Here is a 14,005-nt window from a genome sequence, read left to right on the forward strand (position 1 = left end):
GCCTGGCTTTGCTGTACCTAGATGTGTTACAAAGTGAAGGAGACTTACTGCCATATCTCAGTGCCGCAATCTACAGATGGGTACATGGGTAGTAGCACAGAATAAAAGAAGATAATAGTAAAGTCAATATATAAACATGACCTATTTCAGTGCATATTTTACAAATAATTTATCAACCACTTTCTATGTATCACAAGCTCTGGAGAGAAATAATGAGGATGAGTTAACTGCCAAGCTGGTGCTTTAGGGCAGTCATACGGGAGACGGATCAAGAGTAGGGGATTTGGAGTTAACTGGATCTGAACTCGAGGTCTGGTTTGCCACTTAATATGCAAACCTGGGTCTATTATTTGAAGTCTCTGGTCCTCAAAGCTCTTTTTAACAAAATGGACTCCACTTTATGGGGAGTGAAATAAAGATTAAATAAGATAATATCTGTAAAATGTTCATCACAGTGCCTAGAGAACAGATCATGTTCTATAAATAGTAGTTAATACTGTTCTTAGCAACAGGGAGAAAGTGAAATGTTTATAGATGGAAAATGGGCATGATTACACTCTAAATGGAGCCAAAAAAATGAAATGAAGGTGATTTGGAATAGAGATGTCTAGTAAAGGGTGCTTCTTGCACTGCCATGGATCCTCAACAAGGCAAAATTGGCTGCCCATTATAGGGATAAGAAATCTGTATCCAACTTCTTTCTTTTCTCCTTGGATTCTGTTTCTAGGATTATGGCACTGAGGATAATATTAGCTATAGAGTTACATATGGTGTCCCATGGGTTACAGAGATACAAAATCTTATAAGGCAAACAAAACATGATGCTTTAGACAAAGTGTTTTCTATTATCTGCTTATCTATTTAAGAAGAGGAAATAGGAGGATGATATTGAGACATTATATTTCTAAATTCCATTACAAAACACATAATTTATTCCAGAGCAGTAAATATTACATTGTAGAGTACCCTTTTTAGGGATCTTTTCACTTCTTTATTCCTTAAGGAATAGATTAACCAGTTCAGCATGGGTGAGACTACATTATTTAATATTTGCACCACGGCACCAAGCAAAGGGTTGGGTGTGGGCTGCAGGTAGATGATGATTACAGGTCCGTAGGCACAGAGGATTGCAGTGAGGTGGGCACTGCAGGTAGAGAAAGCCTTCTGCCTGCCCTTTGCTGAACGAATTCTCAAAATGGCAATCCCAATGCGTGTGTAGGAGACACAAACACTGAACCAAAGCATTAAAGCCAGAAAACCAACGTTAGCGGAACCCACTTTCTGGGCCAGGGAGGTGTCGGCACAAGCCAGGGGTAAGACAGCAGGAATGTCACAGAAGAAGTAGTCTACCCGATTGGGGCCACAATAGGTTAACTGAAAGGTAAAGGAGGTCAGGATGGTGGCCTGAAGACAACCCACCAACCAGGCTGCCATGACCAAACCAACACAGACTCCAGGTCTCATGATGAGCATATACCTCAGTGGGTGACAGATGGCAACAAAGCGATCATAAGCCATCACAGAATAGAGGCAGCCTTCAGTAGATCCCAGAAAATGATGAAAGAAGAGCTGTGCAGCACATCCCTTATAAGAAATGGCTTGGCTCTGGCCAGAGAGATAGAATAGCATCTTGGGACAGGTTACAGATGGGAACAATACATCAAAAATAGATAAAAGTCCCAAGAAGAAATACATGGGAGTGTGAAGGGCAGAGGATGAAACAATTGCTGTAAAGATGAGTAAATTGCCAATCATGGTGAAGAGGTAAATGAATGAGAAAATGACGAAGAGCACCGTCTCCAATCCCTCTGCCTGAGGTATTCCCAGTAGAATAAATTCATTCAGCTCTGTGTGATTCCTCATGTTTCTGGAAGGGAAGTCTGATCAGAGATGAAAGACATGAAAGCATGAATATGGAGGCTGATTTGTGACAGACTCAACACCAGTGCATTCATCGCCACCAATATTTGTTTAGACATAAAGATGGTGTTCAAATTAAGGAGTAGAAATTCTGCCAAAGACATTCATCAGCTGCTAAATCTATGCCTTCATATCTCAAGATACCATGTTTATTCACAAATATAAATACAAACCAAAATGAAGCATTAACATGGTGAGATACTACATGTGCTAAGAGAACAGAGATTTCAATATTGAACAGATAGACATAATTTAATTAATGTCCACAACCAATTATACAACAATAAATGCCCTAAAACAGACCAACCTGGAACCCTGATCCTCCTGGTTTCAGAGTACGTCTATAGCTATTCAAACACCCTAAATATCCATCAAAAGTCAATTTGGGCACTCACACTTCTATTGATAACAATAGATTGTGATACACGGCAATGAGCATTAAGAATTGGGTTTTACTGATATCATTCTAATTGGATATATTCCTTAGTTTGAGCATTGTCTTATTTAGCAATGTTCATTTGACTGAAAAGAAACTAATGGTGACAAATTTGGCTATTACCTGGGGTTTTAAATTGTTTAGAATTAAGCAGCTAAGTTGTATTACATAGATGGTAGGTTTTAGTGAAGTCACATCAAATATAAAGGTGTAATTATGCAATATTTGATGTTGGCTAACAATTGGAATTTTTGAATCAAGTAAAAGTATTCCAATTCTGCAAATTTTGTGTTTTTTAATTTTTTTGATTTAAATTTGTATTTTACTGTGGTAAGAAAACTTAACAAGAAATCTACCCTCAATAGATTTTTAAGTGTACAATACCATATTGTTTACTATGGGCAGCACAATGTTGTACAGCAGATCTATAGAATTTATTCATCTTGCGTTCCTGAAACTTTATACATTTTGATTAGCAACTCCCTGTTTCCCCTTCACTCTTGCCCCTGATAAATGCTACACTTTTCTTCTATGAGTTTGACTGTTTGTTTTATTTTAAAGGAAAAAGTCACGTGACTGACTATGCTGGGAACATGAAAGGGCCACTAGGCTGTGCTGTGGTCAGCTGTCTGTTAACAATGCTTGCGTTTAAAGGTGCTTATGAATCTTCCAAGAAGAGATGATGTTTTCACTTACAGTTTTTACTTTTATGATCTGTTTTTTGGAGTTTCAATGTGTATGAAAATTGTCTAATTATAGTTGTCCTGCCTTCTGATTACAACTCCTAGTCAATTTCTCTGATCCTCTTTTACAATTAATAGTTACTGATCGACAATTCTATCTTCCAAAAATATTGAAAGTGGTAACATAGGTTGATATTATCCATATATATATAAAAAATTCCAATGGAATTGAGTTTAGGTTCTATTAGACTATAAGGTTCCTGAGAGTAAAGACTATAATTTATCATTATCTGCAGTATTTATCACAGTGCCTGTGAATAGCCGGTATATAAATATTTGTTAGATAAATGAATAAATGAAAAGTTGGAAATTAAGTTATGGTATATTTTGACTATAATTTACATAAAGAGACCATGTTCATTCTTGTTCACCACTGCATCTGCGACATAGGAAATAGTAGCACCCAATAAATGCGGTTTTGTTGAGTAGAATTTTAGAGTGATCTGAAATGATTCCTTTTGTCTTTAGACTATTTTAAGCCTTTTTTATTAACCATGGAAAACAATGGTTGTAGTTAGCCTGATTTTGGCATGAGAGTCGATGACTAATGAAAGGAATTTAGACATTCATCTAAACATAGAGTATCTAATTCCTGATCTAGGAAAGACAGGATGAGCCTTGAACATCTTCATAATTGCTGGTAGCTGATAAGTGTCTCTTGCTGGAGTAAAAAAATGTAAATGATAGGTGTAGGTAGAGCTAAGGGAGGATAATGGATCTCCTTGAAGAGAAGGAAAAGGAGAAAGTGATGATTAGTGGAAAATTCTGTAATAAAAAGAAAAGGATGTGAAAGGAATTAGTGCAAAAATACTTAAAATAGTACAAAAATTATTCACACAACCATAGGTTCTAGATTTAGATCATGCATCTTAGTTCATGTGAGAAGTAGAACTAGAATAGCATTATCAACATCTAGTAATGCGATCGATGTACTTTGTTATTATTGTCTTATGGTATCCAGTCTATAGAGATTCTGTTTATTGTATTGGGTTCTTTAAATCTTTGAGTCCTTTGAGTTTTTTGCTGAAGGAAAGTCAGTATTCTTCACTTTTTCAGACTACTTTTGTCTGCTTCCAGTGAGGGATCATTTGGACCTGAAGTGAGTTTTTACTTGTGCTAAAGTTGTGTCAAAGAAGGAGTACATGGCCATTGAGTGGCCCCATGATATAGATTAGCCATCTCTTTACACAGCTATCCTTGTAGGCTCCTAAACAATTTCTGTTAGGCTCAATGAACAGAGAGGGCTAATAAAATAACTGCTTTGAGGGAATGGTGAGAAGGAAAGATAAGATTTTTGAGGCAGGCATATTTGGTTTTAAATCTGGGCTCTTGCTTAACAATTTTGTGACTTTGCTAGTTTTCAGTTTACTTATCTCTAAAATAGGGATGGTATTACATTCTAAGAGTTGTTGGGTAGTTTATACAGGATAATGCAACATGAAGCATCTAGTATGATGTCTAGCATATTGCAGGTACCCAGAAAGCATTATTTACTCCTTCACTCTGGGTAAGAATGAAAATACTCTTGTAATGTACTGACTTAATATTAGCATGAGTATAGCTAATGCTAAATAACTCACAGTTTTGAGAGGTATTTAGAAAATATCCCTGGATACCCGTGGAGGTCTCCTCTGAATTATGGTAACGTCAAAAATAAAACGTGATGGAGAAGATTGGGAACCATGGCTTAAGAGCCTACTTTCTCCCCTACACCCTGCATGCAAGGACTCGTCCTACTAAACTATTCAAAACACAGTAAAATATGAATCATGCTAATGCATGATATCAGTGATACGCAAGGTGAAGCATGAGTCACATTTCTATTGGTTCTAAAGCAGTATAAACATTATTCTCTGTAGGACAACAACTGAGAGCAAAGAAAAACTATGAGAAATATCTTCTGAAAATAACACTCTTTAAGATGAAATATTTCCCATGTCTTTAAAAAAATGTGTCTTTGTAACTTCAAACATTTTTTTAATTTTAACATTTAAGCTCCTCACCATTTCTAAGCCCACAACCAGACAGGTTCATAGGCATGAAAGACGCACGGGGAACCAAATATGATAATTGATAATTCAAATATTAATTTAGGGTTACACTTCTAGTTAGAAATGAATACCACTTTCCTAGAAGATTCAATTCAAATTCAAACATTTGTCTAGGAAAGAGACAACATGGCATATTAAAAAGAATTTGGATTAGAGGTCTAAAGACCCAAGTTAAAGTACTGATTTTTGGTGGTGTGATTATGAACAATCTCTGAACTTCAGCTTCTCATCTTTAGTGAAGCAGAGAGCATTCTCTGCATCAGTTACCTCACCCTTAACTAACCACTTAAGTTTATCCTTCCAACTAGGACACTTTCGAGTGAGAGAGGGGGCATTATTAATAATTAATATGGGACAATAGGAGTAAAATAGGAAAGTCCCTGCCAAACCACTGAATAATATCCCTGGTATTATGTCTCTCATAAATCTGTATCTTCCCTTGTACCACTATAACTGTGCTCCTTAAGAATGCGAGATGTTCTTATAATTGTGCTTGGTAGATAGTGGGTACTCACTAAATGCTTGTTTTTGATTAACTGAGATAATATTTACCTCAAAGAATTGCTGTGAAGATTAAATATGATGATGCTCATGAAATATTTCAATACATAATAAATTGCTTTAAAATGATTCATTATGATTGTATTTGCTATGGAGAGCCCCATGTTAAAGAATTTGGGAAGTATTACCCTGTATGAAGATAACAGATAATGTCTTAAGCCTGAATAAGGTCACTAGGAGAGACAGGGTAAAACAAGGACAAAATAAGGACTGGAGGCCAAAACTTGGGAAATACTATGTTTTAGGAAAAGGAGAAGGGAAGGTAAAGGAGAAGAAATATAAGCATTCTTCAGAGAATTTGGGAAAGAACCAAGAGAATGTCTTTTACACATCTTTGTATCATAAAGACTATTATTCTCTCCATGCCATAGAAATATATTTTCTCCATGTCAGGGAATATATCCAACCAATTTGTTAATCCTAAGCAACTGTGTGCTGCTTAAAACATGATTGATGCTCAATTAATGATTAATTAATAAGAAAAGAATAAATGAATGCATTCCTACATGCCGTTTTATAGAGTGAATGGTGGAAAGAACTTTAGTCATTGCATAAAATGAGAAAGAAGCCCTTAATGGTGATTTCTTCCAACAATCTTTGCTACCCAGGATTCCAGAGTGAGGGTAAATGTAAAAACTGAGAAAGATGGGAGATGCTCTGAGCACTCACGTGGTCAAAAGGGTCATGACTGGTTCAATTAAGTAAAACAAATATCTTTTTTCCCCCTTCTTTTATCTTCAGTTTCTTCTGTAGAGTAGTAAGGCTCTCTATCCAAAACATCTCTTTTCCACAGGTGCCATGGAACTGGACTTGTGTTCTCCACCTGCAGACCCCAAATGGTCTTTTTCATTCAGAATCATAGAGAGAGAGGATGCTATACATTGAAGTCTATCCTATTACCTAGGGTGACTTCCTCCAAGTTAGCAGAAATAAAAATATCTCCTACCTTTGTAGGATTTTAAATTATCTCAGAGTCCCTCTGGAGCCCCAATCATGAGATATCCCAAGGCTCAGGGAGCAGCCTCTGAGCATAGGGAGCAGTGAAATGCTAGATGTCGAGAGAGTTTGAGTCACAAAATAGTTTACACTAATCAAGATAATCTTTACAGGAATTGGGAATCAAAGAGCTTGTGGATTCCCTCTGGCTACCCTGTTTTTCTGTTTTGGGCAGACATCCTATGGACTTCTTTTGTTTTTTATAGACCTCAGGGATTTGGCTTGTTTATCTGTCATTTTCCCAGTTTCTACCTATTCCCTTAGCACTTACGATTGTGGAAGAAATTGGAACATAATGAAAAGAGTACTACCTTGGGGCCAGAGTTTCTGGGAATGAAAACCAAGTCTGTTTCTCACCAGCTATATATCCTTGAGTAGGTCAGTGGTCGTCTCTGAATTTTAATATTGCCTTATGTAAAATGGAGTCATAATAGCATTTCATAGGGAGATTGTGAGGATTAGTGAGATATGGCTTATAAACTTCCTGACACTACTTACTCTTATGATTTTCATTTAAATTGGATGGAACATAGATTTCTCTTCATTGTTAAAATCTTCCTTTTTTTTTTTCTTACTCTCTCCCTTCCCAATTTTAAGATTTCTTTTTTGGCATTTTTCTCATTTTGTTTTTGTCTATTTGGTTGGTTTGTTTTTGTTTTAACTGCTATTAATTATAGTGAAAGAGATGGACAGAAACCAAACCAAAGGAAAACAAAGCAAACTACTATTTATGGAGTTAGAAAAAATGTAAAAAATCTTGGAATCCTTTTCACAACAATACTCTGTTCTCTAAAGAATTTAACTAAGACTTTCTGCATTCTCAGGATTCAACCAGGCCAATCCAGAAAGCAAAAGTGGAACTAACACTTAAAGAGTGCCTATTTGTGACAGATGTCTTTAAAAAAGTTATTTTATTTAATTCTTCTAATGTGCCTATATGGTAGGTATTATTAGGCCCTTTTAAAAATGACGGCATGGGTCATCATCTCCTACTATTAAGTAGTAGAGATAGGAATTGAGCCCCAAATTCTTTGAATCTAAAGCTCACAGACTTAATTCTATGGGAGAATAAAGTTGATCCTAATACATCAGAACCTGGTTGCTAGTTTTCTCTATAAGTTATGACCCTCTGGATGAGCAAAGTATGCCCTTTACTAGTCCTCAGAGATTTAGACCCATGAGCTTCACCTTACTTATCTCCTTTCACACTGATTTATGCTCTGGTTTGCTCGAGGAATATTTCCTTGTAGTTGATGACAATTGTTCATCTTAAGCAATGATCAGCATCTTCTAATGAATTTCTGACAAACAGTTAAGTGGCTTTGTGATGACAGCCATTATTGCTGTCTGAAATTAAATCTGTCTTAACATGTAAAATACTTAGCCCTGTTTTCTAAGAAGAACTCAATATATAGTAGCTATATATGCATTTTTTTCAATCCATCCTATCTACTATCTATCCATCTATAAATTTCTGCTGAACCCAGTTTTCAAGTGATCTCTTCAAACACAAAATTTTCAAGTTACCAGTGATCTTACAAAAATGATGCCTATTAACTCTAATTGTTATCATCAATAGGTCAGATAATAAAAGCTTATAAGATTTGTGTACCTCCTGAACGTTTGTTCATTTATCTTTTTGACATCTATCTTATAGTATCTGCAGAGGATAGTAATCTCAAGGCTTAACAGTATATACAATCATGAGCACCTATGTGTATTTATTCATTAATCAAACAATTTTATTGATTGGGGGCATTTATTTACTTAAAGGTTTACAAGTTCTAAGAAGACATAAAGGGCTCAAGTATAATAAGAATAATAGGAAGTTTTGGATGAATTGCTATGGAAATGTCAGAGGAGCGAGAATAAACAGAATGAGAGACTTAAATGAAACTCTTTGATGATAAAGATAGAGAGAGAACACCAGGAAATGAGAGGATGAGTAAAGCAACTTACTGAAAGCCTGTTCTGAACCAGTGCTAAGTATTCCACATGGTAACACAAACAGCTCTTATTTCAGGAAGGGAAATGACTCTCAGAACTGGGTGAAAATAAGCAACATTCTATGACCTACATACCCAGGCATAATTTAGGGCACATGTGCTACATTGGTGGGCGCTGAAATGAATTGGATACAGTTCTTATAACGCAAAGATCTCTCTATTTTATGCAAATATGCTTTTCATATTCAGATGAAGATAGTTTCTTAACAGTTTACTCTTTTTATTGGTCATAATCAGGTGTATTAGGTAGGATAAAAGTTGGGTGGTACAAAGCCCAAATAATTGCTATAAATCTTAGAGAAATTCATTACTCTGTCACGTAAAAGTCTGTGCTAATATAGCAGTTCTACTCCATGAAATACTAGGGACTTAGGATCCTTCTAGCTTGTTGTGTCTTCATTCTTTGGATAATTTCCCTAGTCCTCATGATCAAAAATAGTGAGGAATATATCTGCATTCTCACAAATGAGTAGGAAGAGGGGAAGGTGAAGAGGAGACCATAGTCTTTTCTTTGAAAAGGTATAATGTAGTGTGGCACACGTTTCTTGTATGTCATTGGCCAGAATTAGTCATAAGGTCATATCTGACTTTAAGGGAGTCTCGGAAATGTCTTTATTCTGAATGGCCATAGACTTGGCTACTTGGACTAAACTTGAGAATCGATGCCAGAGAATACTTAGCAACATTAAGTCACAAGGACGGATTTTTGGGTGGTGACACCTAATCTAAAGTAGCCTCTATTCATTCTCTTTTATCCTACTTATTTTGTTTCCCTTAAGCACTTTCACTACAGACGTTTTCTTGTTTATGTATTTTCTTGTTTGTTTATGGAATATTTCCTCCTCTTGCAATGTAAGCTCAGGGTGGGTAAGGATTTTTGTGTAATGTTATTGCCGTAATGCCAATGTCTAGAACAATGCCTTGCATATGGTTGAAGCCCAATAAATATATGTTGACTAAAAGAATGTATTACATGTTTCTCTTTCAAAAGTCTGATCATTGGGTTCATTAAATGGTTTATATGAAAAGAGCGAAATAATTTATTGTGTGTAAACCAAATATGAATAAACAGACAAATAAAATGCATTCATATTTTTAATAGCTATAAAGATTTGTTTCATTGTGTATGTTGGGCCTGATTCAGAGAGTTTTCATATTTGTCTTTCTAAGAACCAGTACATTATATATGTTTCTCTATTCAGTTCCTTCCAACCAGACTGCCATGCCTGGTCTGTGGCAGACTTTTACTTCTAATCTTTTTAATCCAGCTGGATCAGATGATGAACTCTGCTCACTTTTCCAGCTTCTCCCTGTTGTTGACCAGATACTTCAGCCAACAGAAAAACTTACAGCTGGGAGAGACAATAGCAGACATAGTTTCTATCAAGAGAAAAGGATTATTCCCTCTCATAAGTAAGTTTGGTATATGCAGAGAACATGGTTCTAGGGCCTACTCCTAATAAAATAGAATCTGGGTTTATATTGTGCTTTAATATATATGTGTGTGTGTGTGTGTGCATATATATATATATACACACATCCATTAAGATCCATTGGATTTTGGAAAACAACCCAGGGAGGTAGGTATATCATTAGCCTCAGTTTATAGAAAGTAGAACATACTCAGAGTAAATGTGCCAGAATGAATATACTGCAGAGATGAAAATCAATCAAGCCAAGTCTTCTATACATATCATATATTCACATATATATACATATATACAGATTCTCAACAGCAATATGACCCTTTCTTTAAGCCTCAGATTTAACAGGTCATTTTGAAATAAAGAAAACGTAGAAAAATAAATCACTTCTAGTGTCCTTTAGCCTGGAGAATGAGAACAGATATTCTCAGCTGCTTCCACTATTACCCCTCAAAACTAGGTTTTATGATCTTGATGAAAAACCCGTAAGTGACACGTGACTAGAAGACTTGGTCCCTATGGGTATCGCCCTGGCTCCTCATCTTCCCCCTATGCTGTAGGGAGGATACAATCTAGGGACAAATGACTCAAATTAGAGATGAGGAGCCAATGATATGATGCGCATAAAATTCAGGGCCTAGCACACAGTAACCCTTTGTAATTAAGTGTGTTACAGAAATGTGTAGTTGATGATGTCATTGTTGATGTTACTGTTAACAGCATTTTCACCCGGAAAAAAATCCTTTCCCTTTGCCTATCCTCTGATTGTTCCTTAGCCGAGAACAGACAAAGGAAAAAAGCAAAAGTTCAGGGGTGGAAGAATTTTCCTTTGATCCAGGGAAAAGCGAATGTTAAACTAATTGTTTAAGAATTTCCCGTCGATCCCTTAGTCTTGTAATCGCTACTTTATAAACGGTCCCTAGAAGGGGCAGCGTCTTCCCGGAAATTTTGACTGCAGCTGTTTTGTCTTTGCAGTGTCTCCCAGGCTCCTACAGCAGGAGGTAGGAGAGCAGGCTGCTGGCGCTGAGGCTGGATCCCATCCCTTACCCCTGAGGACTAAGTCCCGCCCATTCTAACTCGCTCTCTCCATCTCCAAATCTTTCGGGGCTTGTTTAAACTGCAAGCCCAAGGGGCGGGAATTTAGTCCTGGGGTGCAATCCCCGGGGGCTGTCTGCAGTTTGGCAGTTTAAGGGAATTTTGTCAGGGGGCGGAATGGTGATTTAGCCATCTTCTAATAATCTCTAAGTTCCTCTTCCTACATTCCTTTATTTTTGCTTAGCATTTCTTTCTTTCTTTCATACGGACAATTGGTATTTTTTCAGTTTTATGTAACTTTATGTTGTGGAAATGGAGCTTCAAGCTCCGCTTCCCCCAACCTCGATCGTATTGCAGCCCCTCAGCTCTTCTATATAGAAATTCAAGGGACTGACTCTGATCCCTTCTGTTAACACTTGGCCGCTGAAAATCTAGGACTGAAAATGTAAGGATTAAATCATTCTCGGTTTCTATCCAAGCCCCTCTCCACAACCAAACCGCCTGCTTGGCTGGGCCCCAGGTTCTCCACTTTTGCCCTGGAACGGCTGTAGGGGTGTGGTGCGCTGGGCCACCCTGCCCCTTCCTCCCCCAGGTGTGGCTGAACAGTGCTGGGCCTGGACTCCTAGATTCCTGAGGGTCCACTTAACTCGCAGCCCTTCTGGCTCAGGGAGTCACCCTCTATTCTCCCAGCTGCCTCAGATTCAAGCCTTTGACTTGTTCAGCTGCTGTGGCTGACTTTGCCTACCTGTTGCTAGGTGCGTTTCCGAAATGCATCCTGAGGACAGAGAACTAATTCTGACCCAGCTTAGTTTGTACTGGGAAGGGTCAGGGAGAGGGTGCAAAGCAGCAAATTTCCCTCAATGAGGGATTTGTCCTGGGGTTTGAATCAGGAAGTAAGGCTGTTTCTTTGTAGGAGACACCCCTCTGCTTCTGTCTGCTCACCTGAAGGCCATCCTGGTGAGTCCTGCCAAGCCTAGAGCACCATTTGGTAGTCTGACACAGTTTCTTCAGCTGTTGTACCCCTGTGTCCTGTGACCTTCTGCTTTAAGCTCCCTGCTGGTGGTGTTAGAAATTCTTCCGTCCTCCAACCCAGCCTGTTCTACCAGACAACTTACCCCAGTCAACTGGAAACCCTTTTCCTGAGCATCTTCTCCTCTCCCTACAGCCACTACTGCCTTCACTGTTTCTATCAAATGTGAGCCATTTTCCCACACTCAGTTTTTATTCAATTCCTCAAAATAAAAACAGACACTGAACGAAAAGTCTGATCTGTTGGCATTGATTTGTGGGGACAGGGCATGGTGTATAAGAAACATTATTTCCATCAAAGGGATGAGCAACATAGACATTGCTCTGGATTGGGGTAGGGTGTGATGTTTTAAATGGTGATTGGGATGAGCATTGAGGTCCTAGAAATAGTCCTGCCAAAAGCTTCAGTATCCTTGAGGGGAGTGTTCTTCTAGGAAAGAAGCTTGCCTTTCTCAAGAGCCCACGTGTTTTCCTGGCCTGTAGGTTCCTGAGTGAAGGTTGTGGTTCCCAGTGACTCATCTGCTCCGGAGACTCTAGATAAGGACATGAGTTTCACTTTTTTTCAGCATTCTCTGTGCACCAGGTAATTCCATTTTAATTCGTAAAGCTGTATTTTGAGTGAAAGTCCCCTTCATTGATGCTGGAGATTGCAGCTCAGGTCACCCTTTGACAGAACAGGGAGAGGCAAGCTCACAAATGATTCAGTTCAGAATGGTCAGCGGGCAGCTTCTAGTAGTAGTAGGTCAATGAGTAAGACCAGACCCATCTGTTGATTCTCTGGATTAAAGAATCATAATGTAAGTCATAACCTAAGTACATAAATTTATGTCTTTGTTACCATATCACATGAAGTGGTTGTCTAGGATTATAATAAAATTTGGAAGATATGTTTAGAATGGCCTGATTTAAAATAGAGGATATGTTTCATATATGGTATTGGTACATATATTAGAGTGTCATGTATGGAAGAAATAAACAGTAGTTTCAATTATGAGCCTTAAAAGAAAAGTGACAAGGTAAGTGATCTAAGTTTCAGGGGTCCATTTTGGGTCAGGTAGCTTCTTACATGCAGGTCTCTGAATACCATGGTCCAAAGTAACAGTCAGGGTCTATTTAACAACAGTAACAACAATAACAGGAACAATATTTATGTCAATAATCATTGGTTAAATGTTTGCTATAGGCCAGGCACTATTCTAGGGACTTCACATATATTCATTCATATATGCGTATATGGCATGTAGGTATTACAGTTTTCATTTTAAAAAGAGAATACTTAGGTTCAGAGGAGTCGAGTTAGTTATATTTATTCAATATACCTAAGGAGTGGTATATTAAATACAATTGAAAAAGTAGAGCTGGTGTTTGAATCAGCCTCACAGTGTATCAGATTTCCTGTTTATTTGATATGTAGTAAATCTTACAGCTTCCCCACCTGGGTCTGGTATTTAGAAGGGCTCTTACTATTGGCATCTTTGTTCCCTTCGTTTCAGCTTCTTTCTCCTTCCTAGCTCCATCATTAACCCTCTGGTAGATTCTTATGCAAGAGAGAAGCACATAAAGTACTAGTATTTGAATAGATAATCCCTAACATGTCACCTGTTCATGACATATCTTTTCCACAGTAACCCTGCATCACCATGTCACCATGGTGTGGCCCTGTGGCCTTCTAAACCACCAAGAGGAGCCACGTAAGCCTGATTGGTAACTCTTACTTACCATCATATCGTTGGCACCTGGCACAATACCTGACCTGCAGGAGGCATTCTATTGATGTTTGTTGAACTCTGGTCTATCTCCAGTG

General features: G+C 37.8%; 1 protein-coding gene across 1 annotated transcript; it reads right to left on the reverse strand.

The window, feature by feature from the left end:
* Positions 1 to 930: 930 nt before the first annotated feature.
* On the reverse strand, positions 931 to 1,863 carry LOC103550140 (olfactory receptor 10N1-like). The gene has a single exon (XM_008518868.2). It carries the CDS (start codon positions 1,861 to 1,863, stop codon positions 931 to 933), a length of 933 nt encoding a protein of 310 aa, XP_008517090.2.
* Between the last annotated feature and the right edge of the window lie 12,142 nt (positions 1,864 to 14,005).

The sequence above is a fragment of the Equus przewalskii genome, chromosome 6 (assembly GCF_037783145.1).
Source record: "Equus przewalskii isolate Varuska chromosome 6, EquPr2, whole genome shotgun sequence".
NCBI lineage: Eukaryota > Metazoa > Chordata > Mammalia > Perissodactyla > Equidae > Equus > Equus przewalskii.

What these genes read in the sequence shown, in the direction of transcription:
- LOC103550140 (XM_008518868.2), bottom strand. Translation starts at nt 1,863, where the DNA reads ATGAGGAATCACACAGAGCTGAATGAATTTATTCTACTGGGAATACCT.